This window comes from Pituophis catenifer, unplaced genomic scaffold (genome assembly GCF_029215685.1).
Source record: "Pituophis catenifer annectens isolate HBS135680 unplaced genomic scaffold, rPitCat1.0.hap2 SCAF_1, whole genome shotgun sequence".
Taxonomy (NCBI): Eukaryota; Metazoa; Chordata; class Lepidosauria; order Squamata; family Colubridae; genus Pituophis; species Pituophis catenifer.
Window position 1 is genome coordinate 53479946 of NW_027256881.1, and position 18901 is coordinate 53498846.

Here is an 18901-nt window from a genome sequence, read left to right on the forward strand (position 1 = left end):
CTAATTTACAAAAACAAGCAAAGGGCTTTGAAGAATAGAAATTACTATGTTAAAAATTACAATGAATTAAATAATCAATATATTCTCAGTTGTATAGGCACACTGGTTATTTACAGTATTTTTATAGAGGCAATTGAACGTCCTAAGTATCCAGTAAAGATAGTCTTGTGCCAAAAGAGCTAGCCTGAATTGTAGTAATTATGAAGCTTCATGATAGCAGAAAGAATTCCATTTTGCTTAATAGCAGACTGAGGCAATGACGGAAATCTCCTGTGTATCAGGAAAGAATATGAAGAAGTACAAATCATTTAGTGGCTGTATGTGACTGCCCATTTTGGTGGATCTGAAACAAAAAAAAGTCTCAGTTCCTTTTCAAATATGAATCATTTGATACCACTAAAGAGTTTCTGCTCAACCACTTAATTGGGTTGTTGAGAGAGTTTAAGGACAGATCAGGTGCATTGAACATAATGCAGCTATTTGTCCCCAAAATAAAGAAACCACACACTGAAAATTGGCACTTTTTCCTTCAAATTTGCAGTCTGGGGGTCTTAAGTACATGAAAGGTACAAGCCATGGATCTACTTCTGCTATACTCTATAAAGAGAAGATAAGCTTTCAGAGGCTACCTGTGTCAAAGCAGGGTCAGGATGACCTTAATTTCTTATGAATTACTTTAATAAAATAATAGTGTAAAATAGCTTTAATTTGATTTTTCTTATAACTGTAACTGATTTTTTGTCACTCATTTGGCTAAATATATGAGAATGTATTAGCTGACGATTTCAATCTAATATATGCATGTCATCTTGTATAATAGTGGAAAATAAAGCATGATAATTGAGGTATTATTGTTGGTGGGGTATGGAAATCTGTCCCTTCCTCTCTTCTTTCCAACCCAGCAACACAGAGAAAGATAAAAACAGAGATCTGAATGTACCCAGTCATGGGAAGAATGCCGAAACATATTTATTTTTCATGCTACCTACTTTTCCTTCTGGGCAGGAACAGAAACATCTGACTCACAAATCATTCCTCTCCTTGGTGTGTCTTTATCTTTCTCCTCCAACTGATGCCTTTACAGGAAAATAACTCAGGAAGGAAAAGAAATAAAAAAAGAAACAACTTGTATATACATACTATTCTGGTTGTATGGATACTGCTTTGATACTTCTTCTCATATCTGAGATATCAAAAGAAGACCAGGATCTCATAGGCGGCTCCCTAGGGGGCTCAGTGGCTAAGATGCTGAGCTTGTCAATCAGAAAAGTCGGTGGTTTGAATCCCTAGTATAGGTCTCCTGTGTGAGCAGAGGGTGGGACTAGATGACTCCAAGGTCCCTTCCAACTCTGTTACTGTTACTCATGAAGGAGCCCTGGCTGCATCTTAGCAGAGCACTACTTTCTCTTAAATCTGAAAGTTGTATAGAGACTCCCAGTTGGACAACCTACTTGTATTCCTGGGCTGTCATAATTCCTTAGTGCAGTGTTTCCCAAACTTGGGAACTTTAAGAAGTGTGGACTTCAACTCCCAGAATTCCCCATCCAGCATGGCTGGCTGTGGGATTTTAGGAGTTGAAGTCCATACATCTTGAAGTTCCCAAGTTTGGGAAACACTGCCTTAGTGCAACGGCATCTCCCACAAAATACTGTATGTGTGTTTGTGTCAAAACCTGTAAATTGGAAGGAGCAGTATTATAGTAAAAGTCCTGCCTCTTTTCTGTGTATGGACATCCAGTAACATGCCTATTAGGCCCAAGAAGGCATTTACTCAATATCCATTCTCTGCGTTTTGTTTAAAAGCAGAATTAAAAGCAGAAAACAATGGTAAAATGAAAAATAATATTTTCCTTACAAAGGTAAAGATTTTCCCTGTCCAGTTGTGGAGGCAGTGCTGATCTGTACTTCTTAGCCGAGGGGTGGCTGAAGACATTTGTGTGCTTGTATGGCCAGCATTCACTGAGACAGATAATCTCGCTGTTACCTTCCTAATGAAGTTGTGCCTATTTTTCTATTCGCATTTGCATGCTTTCGAGCTGCTAGGTTGGCAGGAGCTGGGACAAGTAACGGGAGCAAATCCCATTGCGCAGCACTCGGATCTTGAATCCGGCCTATCCGCTTTCTAGCTAACAAGCTAAGTGTCTTTAACCGCTGGGCCATCGCGCCCACCCCATTTTGTTTATGTTAATTGTCTCTTCCATCCTTCTTCCCACTTCAGAAATTAAAAGGATGAAAATTGCCATTTCCAGTGTTTGAAAGTCCATTTCTAATTGGGGGACATAATTGATTTTCCCTTTACTGTTTCCTGTTTTATTAACTTACTACTGAAAATAGTTGCCAAGCAAGTATTCTTGAAACAAACAATGATATTTACAGTCATTTCTTTTAAAGAAGTAATTAATGATATCAGTTAAGGGAAAGTTATTTGCTACTGTAAGGTTGTTTTTAATCGACAAATTAATCACTTACATGCTCAAGAAGTAAATGAGTTTTAAAGTTTAATTTGTAGACTTTCTGTTTTTTTCATAGAATATTTATTACTTGCCTACCTGGAATTTCTTTCAGTACTTCTGGAAACTCAGTATTGTTCATTGAAGTATTATTCTGTAGGTTAGTGTAGTATAAAATCAACAATTAGCAATACCAAATTCTACCAATCTAGGCAACTTTACATGAAGAATTGGACAGCACAAACCCAGTGCTGTCACTTAAAGATCAGTTGATGGATCATTTACAGTAACTCCCTTTTTACAACCCTGTAAATCCCTTAATTCGGTATCATCTGTTAACTCTCAAGTCACACTGTTCCTCCAGGCCACCCTTCCTGAAGTTGATACCATCCAAATGTATTGAATTACATTCTGATTATCCTCAGAATGTTTCTGAATTATTATTTTAGCTGTGAAACCAATTACCTCAAGGAAACCAAAAATTGTTCTGTGTCACTTGTAGTCTTTAATTTCCATGGCCTTTCTTAACTCTTCTTGTACTGTTCACATTCTTGTGTTTTCTTTCCAACCCATGAATTAACCTCAAGTTTACTTTACTCAAGAGTAGGAGAGAATTGGGTGGATTGTTCTTCCCTTCTAGTCCATTTAAAGCTATGGTGAAATTTGTGCTGCAGCTCCTTAATTGTCTTCCTACAACTTATCCACCCATGGGCCACTACAACTTACTGCTGCTGCATGGGCACCCACAGGAGAAGATCAAAATTTGTAAGGTGACAGATTTTCAAGAAGTTGATACCTGTGACTTAGCCTAACACATTTCACAAGACCATGGTTTATTTAACTCTTGTTTACTGTGTATACCACAATTGGTTAAGTTTGTATAATATGCAAAACTAAACCAACCATGTTTTAGCAAAAAGAAAAAGTTCCGTATGTGACTTCCCTTAGTTGTAAAGCTTCAACCTTGATGGTCCCTGAATGTGTTGGGATTAAAATTTCCTGAATTCCCAGTCAGCATGGGAATTTTAGTTCCAACACATTTGAGGGCCAAAGTTAAGAAATTTTCCTGGAATGAATGGAATATTAAGTGATTCTTCTATTAATATATATTGGTCTCTCTTCTTAGTTGGAAAATGAGAATCAAACAAAACAGATCCCCAGGTTTTCTTTTTTTTAAAAAAAAGTTGTTTGTTCTAACAAACCAAAGGAAAGTGCTCGTGATGTGTCTCTAGGATTCTAAAATTTTAAAATACATTTAATTAAATTGTGTTTTAAAGATTTAAGATGTATATTGCTACAGTAGGCTAAAGAGACTATTAACTGGTAACATCTGTACTTCATTCCTCCCCAAACCATAGTTTAAACTGATACATTTTAACCTTGGTTTACAAGGGGAAAAAGTGTTTAGTAAGTGAATCAAGGATCTTAAATATGAGGCAGCAGTGTGCTGCAGCTGCCAAAAAAGCCAACACAATCATAGGCTGCATTAACAGAGGGTTAGAATCAAGATGATGGGAAGTTAGTATCACTTTATAATGCCTTGGTAAGACCACACTAGGAATATTGCATCCAGTTTGGTCACCATGATATAAAAAAGATGTTAAGACTGTAGAAAGAGTGCAGAGAAGAGCAACAAAGATGATTAGGGGACTGGAGGCTAAAACATATGAAGAACTGTTGCAGGAATTGGGTCTAGTTTAATCAAAAGGACTAGGGGTGACATGATAGCAGTGTTCCAATCTCTAAAGGTGTGCCACAAAGAAGAGGGGGGCAACCTATTCACCAAAACACTCGAGAGCAGGACAAGAAGCAATGGATGGAAACTAATCAAGGAGAGAACCAACCTAGAATTAAGGAGAAATTTCCTGACAAAACAATTAAACAGTGGAATGACTTGCCTCAGAACTTGTGGTGCTCCAACACTGAAGGTTTTTAAGAAGAGATTGGACAACCATTTGTCTGGAATGGTATAGGGCAGTGATGGCGAGCGCGTGCGCACGTGGCACCAAGTGCCGAAAAGGGAGCACTTTGCGTGTGTGTGTGCACTTCAGGGCCACAACCAGGAAGAGGAGCTGCCCAGGGCACATGCACATGCCGGATAAGGTACTTCCAGTTTCCGGCGCGCACATGCAAGCTGGCCAGCAAGTCTTCCAGTTACTGCCGCACATGTGCACCTGCCGATCAGCTGGCCGGCATGCATGCTCACGCCAGAAAATGGAAGACCAGCTCTTTTGGTTTCTGGCACTGCTGCATGCACAAAGGCCAGCTGATCTGTGCATGTGCATGCGCACCAGAAACCCAGAAGAGGAACGGGCGACACCGTGCATGCCAGGTGACATGGCTCCATGTGCCATTTCAGGCACTCACGCCTTAGGTTTGCCATCACGGGTATAGGGCTTCCTGCTTGAGCAGGGAATTGGATTATAAAACCTCCAAGATCTCTTCCAACTCTGTTATCCTGTTATCTAGCTGTTTATGAATGTATGCACTATAAGAAAAAGAGAAATATAGATTGCTTGTTTGCTTTTTGTGTCATATTCTAGTTTAGTTATGCTGTTGTAAATTAAAAGTGTGCTGACGTGATTTCTATCCCATTGTCTTATTTCCTCCCCTCCAATATCCGATACATAAATTAATCCACAGGAAACAATGCAATATGATTTCCCATACTTTCTTTCAAACTCAGAGGAAATAATCTCTAGCTTTAAGCACACTTAGTAAGAGGTACACTAGCATTCCTGAACCTAAGACTCTCCCAGAAGCCTAGAAATGCATTCCTAATGGAATTAGAGAATGTCACAATTGACAATATGACTCGACTTAGTTCCAAATAAAATGTCTAGAACTATAAGCAAGCACTTTCTTGCCATTTCATCTTCTGATAGTCTTGATATTGATGCAGCCATTCATGGGCTAGAGTAGGTCTGGCACATCTAGGATTTTGAGTTCTAGGGCTATTGAGGATTGATTCTGTCTCAGATCCTGCTTTAAAGCTTGACTTATTTGGCTTTATAGACTCCTTTTATTCCTTCTGAAGAATCCATAACATTTTCTCCATGTTACCCAAAAATGGCAAGTTGTATTGAAACAGAGATCAATCATAGAGCAACTCAGGGAACCAATCTATGTGGTGAATAAGCCTCAATATGGACATTGTTATCCAGATGGTGCTTGCATCATATGAAGCTACCCAAATTGGGTGAAAAACAGGATTTACAAAAAATAATTTGGGTCATGGTGGGAAAGGAATAGTCACTGCCATTTCCCAAAAGCTATTATCCCAGTGGTGGGTTTCTACCGGTTCGCCCAGTCCGCTCCACTCACTCGCCCGGACGTCATCATGGACGCTCTGTGCATGCACAGAAGGTTCTGTACATGCGCAGAAGTGCCGTGTGTGAGTGAAGCGAGCACACACACGTGCTTCCGGTTCCAAACTGGTAGCAAAGGTAAGTGGAACCCATTACTGTATTATCCATATAATTGCCCTTTGAGGTAGCCCAAACAAGACACACAAATACTAATTCTACCTTTATTGCAAAGTTACATTGGAAGATTGAATGTATTTCTCTCCTCCTTTCATTTTATTCTTCAGAAAACTAGGGAGGGTGCCTTCTGAAATGTTTCCCACTCCATTTTTTCCTTTTGTGGGCTGAGACATCTTTTATTTGCCAGTTGTCCATTCTCCTGTCCCTCAAGGTCATTCCTGCATACATAAAAGAACCAAATATTAATCAAAACTGTATTATGGAACAGAATGTGTGGTCACTCCACTTAAATCTGGACTTCCTCAAACCAAGAATGTTTGGTTGCCTAATACAATTAAAATCATGTCTGAACTGAGCCTATTACACTTTACCTCTTGATGGCTGTATTCATACAAGTGAGATTCTAACTTCACATTAACAGAACTCAATTCTTATGCTACAAACGATGCCACAACATTCATATTATGGCTTATTGTGATGGCTTTGTTCACCCAACATGCTAAAACAACGACCACTTAAATCTTTTGCTATGTAGGCCCAATTAAGAAATATATTCTAGGTTTAATTTTGTTAAGAAAACAGGAGAGATGGGATTAAGCAAATCCATATGGAGAGATCCAAGGTGTAAAATGAAAGTTTTGCTTTGTAAAGCATGTCATTTTCTGTACCATTTCTCCTGAGGACCATGGAAACAACTTCCTTGGATTTTTTTTTTAGCCACTGAAACTCTACAATTGCACTATGAGACTATTAGGCTCCAGTAAAGTTTTGAGGTATTCAAACTGAAAACAGTATAAATATGTAAACAAAATAGGTGTTCTGGGTGCCTCATATGTTTTATTAGGATTGTCTGGGAATACACAGGGCAAGCTATTGTATATAGACAGACAGCAAACCCCACATTCACACTGATGTTGCCACATAGTTGGGTAATGAAATGTCTTCAAGCCAATAACCAAACCCAGACAGTACCGAGGACTCAATCCTGAACAATAGACATTCTTTTCTATTGAAACAAATATTGCAAAATCAAGTTATTTAATTAAAATAGCCATTCAGTTTAAAAAGGATATACCTTTCTCCTTATTATGATAACATAGTAACATCGATCAAACTTAAGAATAAAAAGGAGCCTTTTATCTTATCCCTATAAGTTGGCCTCAATGTATTACTCATTAATTAATAAATCAATAATTGGGGATGATGGAGAAATTATAATATTACATAAGTAATATTTAACTCATGTAATATACCCATTTATATCTTGTTGCCCTGTTCTTCCAATGTTCTGCTATATTAGAATTGTCACAAAAGAGAAATTTAGCTCTCCATTAATGAAAAACAGAAAATGCATCAGAAAATTCCTGTAATTGAGGGAAGTGATTGCCGACTGGGAATTGTATTTGTCATTTGTTTCTGCAATGCAAATTGTATTTGCTGTTTGTTTTTGAAGCAATTTGCTTTTGCAGAATAATTTACAGGAAGCTGTGGTTAGGGAAGTGATCCCATCCCTATTAAGAAGTATTTATATGTTTATCCTTAGATTTTTCTTAAGAAAGTCTGAAAGCCTTGTTTTAAACTGTATTTTAGGCAAAAAGGGGGATTGTTTTAGTTATATGATATTATCTTATTTTTCAGAACCAGCATTTTGGCATCTTGACTTCCCTTTGCAGAGGCAATGGAAAGAATTATATAAATGTAGGAGGTTTTAATGATCGTACTTCTTTTGCCCAACTTTTTGTTTGGGCCACTGACTTTACAACGCAGAAAAATAACTGGGCTCAGGCATTTTAAAAAATGGCATATCATTTTTAAGTCCGTAAAGGTAGAACAATATGAGTTGATTAGGCAAGGCTAAACATGAATTAAGTTGAGGAATCTGTGTGCTTGTTTAGCAACTGAAGTCTTGCTTAGAAATTTGCATCAGCCAGACCTATGTTTGAGTTCATGTCCGCTGTTACAGGTTTGATCCGATCCCGTATTCGAGGAGCAGATGTGGCTCAAGCAGGGGTTCTTACCTTTCTAGACAGTCACTGTGAAGTGAACAAGGACTGGCTGCTCCCTCTTTTGCAGAGGATCAAAGAGGTAAGTGAGCCACTCAGTAGCATTGTCTCAGATCAGAGATAATAGCATGTATCAGCATGGTTCGTGTAAGTCTTTTAGTTAGGGAAGTCACTGGGAAAATCCATGGAAAGGTAGCCCATCAAGCCATTTTTCACCAGAAATAATATCACTATTACAAAGATAATGCCAATTCAGACTAGCTCAGGACTATTCACTAACTGGAAGAAATCCTCTGGCTTTTAGCAAAGAAAGAAATTGCCCATTGTTTGCTATCTTACCTGTTTATGTGGAAATAGTGATTTTCTTTCTCAACATGTATTTCTCTAATGAGCTATGGAGTCTTCCCTGAAGAATGCTGTCCACTGGACCAAAGATAAAATCAAGTCCCAAAGGAGCCTTTTGTCTGAATGTAAACAAGGCTGCAATTCAACTTCAGACACAAAGGACACCAAATGCATACTAAACCCCAAAATTCTTGTGTTTGAGTATGGGGCGGAGAACATTTTAAAATCCTCAATACATATTGAAATTTGTGGATTTCCTCCCCCCAAAGAATGAGATATTTACAGCTATAAATAGCATCTCAGCCTCTTCATCTTCGTAGCCAGAAAACTTTTCATTGTTGTATTTCTCAACTGACAGAAATATAGGTCCTCAAAAGGACAACTGAACCAGCTGGTCCTGACTCCAGGAACAAAGTGTTTTGGCATAACAGGGGCAGAAGTGGAAGATACTTTTGCCAAGTTAGCAAAGAATGGTCCCTTAGGAATGCAAATTAAGTTAAGAGAGCCCAAAGGTTCTTGTCAGATCTGCTGAATGTTACAAGGGGAATAGGTAGGCATGGCTCCAGTCAAGTTTTTAATTAGGCCTATGATCAGTTCCCAGTGCTGAATGATTTAAGGGAGTGATGGTTCTTTGAATAAGGACTGCATTTAATTTCATGCAAATTAAGCTGTAATAAATTGATTTAATGGAAATTAAACCCTGCTGACAAAGGCATTTTTCCCCAGTAAAAATATTAAACCAATGTTACTGCCATTCTGAGTGGGATGCTCTTTTCTCTGTCACCCTTTCTGTATAGAGAAGTGCTCCATAATATTTGTCTCCAACTAGGAAACAAATATCCATATATCATCAAAATAATCTTGATAATATTCCCTTTGTTAATTATCTTTCAGCAAGTTTGTTAGGGATCCTTGGGCAGTTCTAATTTAATTTGCATTCCCAAGGGACAGACCCTCCTTTGCACACTCCATATTTAGTCAGCTTTCTAGTCTACTGCCATCTTTCTATGGTTGATCTTAATCTTGTTTTTGCTCATCCAGAGTACAATAGCCTCCAAGCACCAGGTCAAACCTCCACTGTATCTTCCGAGTATCATTAATATTTTGGTGCTAGCTCACTCTGTGCTGATGAATGACTTTTTGTAGTTGCTAAAGTGAAGAGAGAAACAGCTCATGCACACCAGAATGCCTGAGGACATAGCCTCTCTACCAGTGGTGGAATTCAAATTTTTTGACTACCGGTTCTGTGGGCGTGGCTTGGTGTGGCTTGGTGGGCATGGCTTGGTGGGCATGGCAGGGGAAGGATACTGTAAAATCTCCATTCCTACCCTACTCTAGGGGAAGGATACTGCAAAATCCCATTCCCACCCCACTCTGGGATCAGACAGTGGTGGTATTTGCTGGTTCTCAAAACAACTACTCAAAATTTCTGCTACCGGTTCTTCAGAACCTGTCAGAACCTGCTGAATAGCACTCCTGCTCTCTATTAACTAGGACCCTGAGGACATAGCCTTTCTAGTCTAGGTCTATTCACTGAAGAGGGAGGAGAACTACTGCTAAACAGTACCTCCCACCATATGGCCTTGCAGAAGCCTCGGAAGGAAACTATGGTTGATGGTGTTGAAAGAAGCTGAGAGATATACTGTAATACTATAGAATTAGGGAAGGTGAATTCTCCATCCCAATCCCATCAGTGATGATCAACCTAAGTAACCAATGATTATCCCATACCCAGGTCTGGATCCCACCTGAAAGGATGCAGACACTCTGCTTCGTCCAGGGTTTTCTGGAACTGCAGCCCTATCATTTTCTTAATCTTCTGTGTGAACAAAAGATTGGTAGCTAGTAAATAATAGTCCAAGGTAGTGATCGTTTCTTGAGGAGAGGATATATCATTGCTTTTTCTAAGGCAGAGATAAGGAGACTATTATTCAAAGATGATTTCACCTCTGCCCAGATTCAGCCTTCCATCACTTCCCTGGCAGCTTCCACTAGCAAGATAGGGCAGGGCATATGGTTTATGTATGACAAAGCTGTTAACACAAAGCATTTCCTCGGGGTCCACAGGCTCAAACCAATCCCATATAACCTGACAAGATGAGGCTTCTTTCACCTCAGCTGGATTTGGTCAACTGGTGTCAAGCTCCAAACAAATGTGAAAAATATTATGAGATTATTTGCAGTGCCCAGCAGCTCCGTTTCCAGCTGTGGCATTTCCTAGCATGGTCTAGGGAACATTAAACAATGCTACTATCTACCGATGCAATCAAAGCAAACAATTCACAGATCTTACCACCACAGTGTAAGCTGAAACATGAGCTCTTATTCATGCTGCATCACATTCGTTCTTTATTTTATGCCCTCATTGCTCCAGACATCTGTTCTGCTGCTGCTTCTCCCAGAGCTCCTCAGTTGATGGGAATGGGGCTAAGAGAATTGAGAGTGAGAGACACCTGACAGAAGGAATACACTCTCATTTCTGCTCTCTTAATACTGCACGGTTCCAATGTGTTTTGTAGAAAATCAGCCATTTTGCTGGCAAATTTCAGTAGTATGATCTTCACCTGCTGGGGGAAAGTGGCTTCATGGGGGGAATTGTATGGCTCTATTTTAAAACAAGAGAACAGTTTAATTTTCTTCTTTCTGTGTTTTTCTTTCATCCTCATTGGTCCTCTTTTTCTTCATCTCTCTCTCTCTCTCTCTCTCTCTCTGTCTGAGTGATAATGGTGCCTTTCTTGTATGAGATATTTGATGAGATGCAGCCAGCAGGATGGCAGTTCCAGCACTGGGGAATGTAGTTCAAACTCACAGCTGTTATAGATGAATGTGGATACTATGTGTGCAGCAACGCCATAGAAAATTCATTATAAAACTGCAATAGTAACATCTGAATGAAAAAGAAAAAGAAAATGTCACTTCTATTAACTTCACATATTTGCAATTTTTCTTTTCTCTATTTCTTTAAAAAGAAATAATATAAATTAAAGTTTGAAATAGAGTGATCGCTTATGCTTTTAGCAGCATTAATTTGAAATCTGCTTCTGGAGTTAATAGCTTTCAAATAATGGACCCAGAATGGGGTGGAGGTTTTGAGATTTTTTTTAATCCCACCTTTATTATTTTTATAAATAACTCCAGGTGGCAAACATACCTAATACTCCTCCCTCCTATTTTTTCCCACAACAACCACCATCCTGTGAGGTGAGTTTGGCTGAGAGAGTGATTGGCCAAAGTCACCCAAGTGGCTTTCATGCCTAAAGTAATGCTAGATTTCCCAGTCTCCTGGTTTCCACCCCAATGTCTAAATCTAAAAGCTTGGGACAGACAATCCCCAGGATCCCTTCAGGAGGAATAGGGCCATCAGAATGAGCATCTGGAACTGAAGCAAGGTATTTTAGAAATCAGACAGCTTAATGTATTTTAATGAATGTAAATAGCAGAATTGTGTTGCTTGACTGTCTCAGAATGTCAGAACAGCAGTACAATTATACTATGATTAATTGATATTCTTTTTCTTCATTTGTTTTGTTTCATATTGATTTTGTAAGTTGCCCTGAAAGTTGTACTGAACAGTGGGATATACAGGACATGTTCCTCCAAAAAAGAAAAAAATAGCAATTATTAGGATATTAGATAAAATATATTAATTCTTAATATCTTCAGAATCATTAATATTCTGCTTGACTATACAGCATAGTTTGTAGGCCTTCTGCAAAATTTCCCCTTGTTTAATACCTATATGGTATTGATTTTGGATGTGTTATCAACACAACAATTCCTTCAGAATTAGAATAGGCTGTGCAGATGTTGAATAGGAACAGGATTGGTTGGAAGAAGGCCAATAAACTGAGGGATAAACAAAAGCATTGAATAGTATCATAGTGAATAGGTGGTTTGGGGATTCTGGAAGAGTGAGAAGGTGACCTATGCTGGATAAGACTATTAATCCCAAATAATAGATATATAAACTGAAGGATCCATTTGATTCAGTGCAGTCACTAAAGGCGTAAGTTGCTTCAAGTGGTAACAGATGTGTTTATCCTTGATTAATGGGAGCAGCCTGGCTTTACTAATCTATTTCATAATAATGTTACAATAATATTCCTTAATGCATTCTGCATGGGGCTGTCCTTGGAGACAATCCAGAAGCTGCACTGGTTGCTTGTAAACTACTAGATATCATTAAATCAATTATTACTTATTATAAAGCTCTGCATCATGAAGAATTCAGATACACACAACTACCAGTTTCTCTAGAACTGGTTGAACATTGTTTGTGATCTACTATGAGGACTTGCTTGAGATGCCACCAACAGTAGCAGCCTGTGGTATAGAGAAAAAAAGAATTCTTGATAGTGGCATAGTGGCTGCAGAATCCTTGTTCCTGGTAAACCAGCACTTTATAATTTTTCCCTGTAATTTGTTTTTAAAATGATCTGAAATGTTTTTGGTGATTATCTGTTGTGTTGTATTTCCTTTCTAGTTTTTTGTTTGCTCGGTGTTTTTAGTTCTGTATTTTTATAGAATTGGGCACTAATGCAGGCACTTAGGAAAATTATGCTATTTAGTTTACAGTTTAAAATTAGAGAGTGACAAATAATCATACAATAGTTAAAAACCTGCAAACTCAAAGCAGTTGTTACTCTTTTAAGGAAAGTAGACCAAGTAAGGAGATAGTTTCATTTTTTGTGGGAATTAGTTTTTGCAACTAAAACGTTGATGTATATTCCTTTCTGAAATAAAAATGCTCATGCTCATGCATTAGCAATTAGTGCCCTCATTATCAGCAAGCCTTCCTTAAAAGGGAACCCTCCAGATATGTTGGAGTATTTGATATTCTGGAAATTGTTCAAAAGATCTTGAAAGCACCAAGTTGGGAAAAGCTGTTATAAGTTATGGTAAAGATTAAAAGTTATTTTGCTTCTTCCAAGTTATTTTCCTCAGTTTTCCATAGCTAGTAAATAACCTGAATTCCCATAGGGATTAGCATCTTGTAGAAGTTACAAAAGTGTCATGTTCCTCATTCTGCAAATCATATTAATTATATAATTTATATCTTTCATGCCATGATGGAAATGATGTGTTGTATGTAATTCATGTCATTTTAAGATTATATAATGTGCATGACATCATGCCTCCTCCCTCTTTCCCCGTATGGACACCAATAGGATTAATTTAGAAATATTTTCTGCTCTCTCTTTTTTAAAGACAATGTTTGGGAGTCTTCTAAATCTGCTGACAAATTCTCTTGTGTTCTTTCTTTTTTGAATTCCAATACTGATGGCCTTCAACTGAATTTGCTTTTTTGAGAGCTTGATTGATGGCATCTGACAATGATGGTATCAAAGCAGGGGTGAAATCCAGCAGGTTCTTCTGACAGGTTCTGGAGAACCGGTAGCGGAAATTTTGAGCAGTTTGGAGAACCAGCAAATACCACCTCTGGCTGGCCCCAGAGTGGGGTGGGAATGGAGATTTTGCAATATCCTTCTCCCAGGAGTGAGGAGGGAATGGGGATTTTGCAGTATCTTTCCCCTGGAGTGGGGTGGGAATGGAGATTTTTCAGTATCCTTCCCCTGTCACGCCCACCAAGCCATGCCCACCAAGCCACACCATACCCACCAAACCACGCCCACAGAACCGGTAGTAAAAAAAAAATGGATTTCACCACTGTATCAAAGTCATTGCAAAATTATTCTTGTCCATCTCTGTTTTCAACTGTACATTGTATATTAGTAGCATGTCATGATGAAGTCACAAGGTCATGTGTGTTAGATCCAACATTGGTTCCAGTGCTGCCAAACTACTATGTAGAAAGCTGTTAATGCATTTTCTGTACTTAAGCTTTTTGTGTCACTGAAACTCTCAGATTAAGAAAAGATTGTGTTTATGTTAAACAAATTTTCAATAGTTAATTTATTATGTTATAATAATACCCATCTTGCATGCCTATGTCCAGTGTTCGCAGAAGTGTTTGGAATGTTAATTCTGCCACCTTCAGGCTAGTGTTGAAAGGGCAACTACTATTTCACCATGCTTTATTTCTACCTCCCTTGGCCCTTAAAAAAATAATGTTTTCTTAATTGGCTTCTCACAGTGACAGGATCAGTTGGTTTTGATTTAATAGACTTATATTTTTCATAGCGATATCAAATGCATTGAATCAGCAAATGACCTCCATCCCATATTTCCATTTCTATTATTCATTCAGCAAAACAACGTTTGTCTGATTTCTAAATTGTGGCAAGAGTCCAAAAAGCAAAGTATGTGACAGCAAGCAACACTGTAATGGAATAATAAAGTAACATAGAGCCTTATATCTCAAAAATAAATTAAAGAAATCTATCCTGTGATAGAATATATACCAAAGATGCATGTACCAGAGGTCCTATTGCAAATAGTAGTGGATGGAGCTGGGCCAAAAGAACAAAATTTTAATTTATATCATTTGCAAGCTGCCTTGGCAGGTTAAGGTCTAACATTACATCTCTTCACACTCCCTACTTGAAGTGATTGTTGAGTCCCAGGGTACTCCATGGATAAATCCACAGCAAACAATAGGTTTCAGGTAGAAGTTTACAGTGGGAGCTGATCAGCTTTGGTATTTATTTTATATTATATAAATATATCCCACCATTATTTTTTACTTGCTTTACTGTATGGGATAGTTAAAGCCCAGAGAAAGAGTCATGACACAAAATTGATTAGATAGTAGAAAGAATTTTACCACTTTTTGAGTGAGAACTTCACAAAAAAAGAATTGTAAGTAGTTTAATAAAGTAAAACAATGAAATAATGCATAGTATAGCAAGATGCAAGCTTTGATATCCCATACCAGTTTATAAATTCTAAGCCAGGTTGATGCCTCCAGGGTTTCTGCCTGAATTCCTATCTGAGTTTCATGCCTCAATTACAGCTTTACAGATGAATGGTTTGTTATCGGCAACCTGCACAGGAGTTGTGACTAATCCGCAAAGACAGTCTGCCTCCAGCCTTCACTTTCCTGGAAAGCTGTCATGTACAACTGGTTGGCTTTTCTGTAACAGTGCTTGCCCTCTGGATCACCATACCACCCGAAAATAAGTTAAACGTGATCCCAATGGCCTTTGACAAAGACCTGGCTATTTTACCAGATTTGGGGGTTGTGAAGTTACTTAAGCCCTGGTAGGTTGGTTGCTGGTTTCCTCCTGGCCATTTTACGTTACTTTCTTTACCTTTAGTTTTTATTCTTATTTTACTGGCTGAACTTTTTTTAAAAAAAAAATGTTAGCCACACAGAGTCATGGTTGTGAGATGGCTTGAAATCAATCAATCAATAAAAATAGCAAATTGATTGTCTTATGAATATGATCTACTGATAGCCTGGACTTCATTAAGGGCTGAGATGAGAATAAACATATAAACCAACAAACATTACATTTTCAAAACATTTTTCTCTTAACATCTGGGTGTCTCTGGAGTCTGCATACAAGGCTTTGGGGGTCACCTGCAGTTCTGAGTGTTCAGTAGAGCCCCACTAATTTAAGGTCTCATGAGATCCAAGCCATCAACAGAGAGGGACTCTTTTTTGTTTTTGTTTCTTAAAACCTGTCCTGGCTGAATTTTTCTGCATCACACTAGACCAGGGGTCTCCAATCTTGGCAACTTTAAGCCTGGAGGACTTCAACTTCCAGAATTCCCCAGCCAGCAAAGCAAAGCAAATCTGGCTGGGGAATTCTGGGAGTTGAAGTCCTCCAGGCTTAAAGTTGCCAAGGTTGGAGACCACTGCACTAGACGATGTGAAGGTGACCTGTGATCACATTATAGTGGGTCTTTCCTGTACAAATAAAGCTGTCCTCACCACCACTATTCCACTGTTCACTTCTTTCCACCCAGATTTGTTCTATATTGTTCTTCAGAGAGAAAGGCCACAAACAAAAAAAGGGCACTTCCGTTTAGTCTAGTTAGCTAACAATGACCAAAAGATGATGCCCTCCCACATTCTCCCACACCCAGTTGCTGAGTTAATTCCAGCTTCACTTTTTTTTTTTTTTTTTTGTTTAAGCCTGTTCTGACCTGGCTTCAGGATCTATCAGCTATCATGCTCACTTTGTTTCAGTTTGCAAACTTGCAAAGAAGCCTGTGTTTTGGCTGAAATGAAAGTTTATTTTGAGCTTCCCCTGACTATACAAACATGGACCCAAAAGAACTGTTCTTGCCCTTAAACAACCCTCCCCAATAATCCTTTCCTTGCTGAAAAGAAAAAAGTGTGGTTCAGTGTTAATAAAGGCAGAATGAAATTGATCAGTGGCAAAGAAGAGCCAGCCTGATGTGATTGACTAAAACAAGCCTAATAAGGAAATTGCAGTGAAATAACTGGTAACATCCCTAATCCCATCCACATTTCTCTGCTTGCTCACAAGAGATAAAGGCTATTTCTAGTGCCCTTGACCCCTCTAAACAGCAGTGTTTCTTAATAATAAAACAACTCAGACTTACTCAGTTCTCCCTATATGGTCCCAAGATCCTGACGGAAAATGAGAGCCTTAGAATTCTGCTCCCCACCAATACACACATCATTTAATATCTTTATAAAAGATGTTCCTTTGTGTTGTTTTCTTTTCCTCTTCTTTTGTAAAATAGAGCGCAATGATCATTGTTTCAGTAGAGTGTCATCCTCCTCCTCAGAACTATGTTCCATCTTCCATACCATGGCAACTGCTTTCAATACTTTCATGCTTGCTTAATTCAATATATATTGGGGCATCTCTTCACTGTACCCTATGTGTTTAGTTATGGAATACTAGCAGAACATTTTACTATCACCAATTGGACTTCTCTTGAGCCAAATTCTCTTTCACTTTGATGCAATTACCAAGTATTAAGCTATTCTTTCCTATCCCAAAAAGCTATTTTGTCCACTCAGTGAGTTTTATCCCACTCATTTTCATCACCACTTTTTCTGATTTCAAAATTGGACCGTTTCAGACATTCATGCAACTCACCAGTAGTGGGTTCCTCTTACCTTCGCTACCAATTTGGAACCAGGAGCTTGCGCATGGCGCTTCTGCGCATGCGCAGAGCATCCATGATGATGTCCAGGCGGGTGGGTAGAGCCTCTCACTACCACCACTACCACTTTGCCCAAACCGGGGCAAACCAGTTGAAACTCACCTCTGCAACTCACATACCTAAGAGTCATGTTTTTATTGCACACATTGTATGCATGCCTCATCTCGATAAGTGCTTATCAGAGGAATGATGTGACCATATGCACACCTCAATGTATTATGTGGGTCTTGTAAAGCACATTCTTCTTTGTAAAGCAGTAGATTTGGCTGAAGATATCAGCATTTTTTCCCCAGATGAGAGCATCACAAAACAACAGTGTATCATTCAGAGGAAAACTGGTTCAGCATATCCATGGAGAAGTGTGCTCATATGCTTTGCTGCTTTTATTTAGAGGACTGATGCATCTACCATTACCAATTTGTTTCAAGCAAATAACTTTTCTTGAAAATGTAATTATGAGGCCCAAGGCATTTTTTTACAAAAAGGAATCAATCTTTGTAATGCCACAGTAATGAATTACTGGATGGCAATATTCTATTTCCAACTGAAAGGGTTTTTTTTTTCTTTTTAAAGACAAATCTTCCTATTTTGAGGAGAGATGTTGCAGGTAGCACATTAAGTTATATTGCTTTATATGAATCAGCCAAAATGAGAAGTATCTTTGAATTCTCCCTGATAATTATAAGCTGGGTGGGTGGAAGGGAGATTCTGCACTAAATCATGAACAATATGCTAGTGTTACATTCTAACATTTAATTTTCAAACAGTATTCAATATTTTGAAGTAGAATAAATTAGTCCTATGGCCTTAGTCTCTTGAAAAGGTCAATAGAATTTCCCAAATTATGTGAGAGTTAAATTAATGTTATGCGGTGCCATGTGAGAAGTTAATAATAGATCCAAATAGATGAAGAAGTTAGGCAGTTAAAGTCCAGAGTGGCCATTAAAAAAATCAATGCCACCCTTCAAAACCAGAACTTATTGATCATGTGATTAATACTATATATTTGATTATTCTCCAGTATTGTTACAGGCATGTTCAGTTGAAAGGATCCTTTCATATGTTCAGCAGCACATCAGAAATATGCAGTGAGGACAAAACATAGATACAAGGAAAAATATGAAATGTTTGATTCATTTTTCTGAAAGAGTAGTAAGCAACAGTAAATGTAGCTGACTTTGCAAGGTGGGTTATCGGTTATGGGTCAAACAAGATTCAATTATGAAGGTTTGTCCAGATGTCTGTATGCTGCCATGTGGGAAGCACTTGTTCCTAAAGCACTGAGATTGTGTCACTGAAATATGCTGCATTTTTTTGACAAATTTCAGCTGGTGGAAAGGATTACCTTATACTGTTAATTACTTTAGAAATAAAAAATAAGGAACTAGGTGTGTTCAACCCATGGCCTTCAGGCCTGCCTGGACAGCTAGTAATGCAGCCCCACAAGATAATAAAAATATTTCAAAAAGGGAGCTTATTACTTGTATACATTAATTATATATTTTATATGCGGCCGAAAACAATTCCTCTTTGTACAATGCAGCCCAGGCAAGCCAAAAGGTTGCTTTGAA

General features: G+C 38.3%; 1 protein-coding gene across 1 annotated transcript in view; it reads left to right on the forward strand.

Annotated features, from left to right (window-relative positions):
• Window positions 1–18901, forward strand: part of GALNT14 (polypeptide N-acetylgalactosaminyltransferase 14) — a 306437-nt gene that overhangs the window by 234015 nt on the left and 53521 nt on the right. The window contains exon 6 of the mRNA XM_070932429.1: window positions 7898–8019. Coding sequence (XP_070788530.1) covers window positions 7898–8019 — 122 coding nt within the window. The remainder of the gene's footprint in view (window positions 1–7897; window positions 8020–18901) is intronic.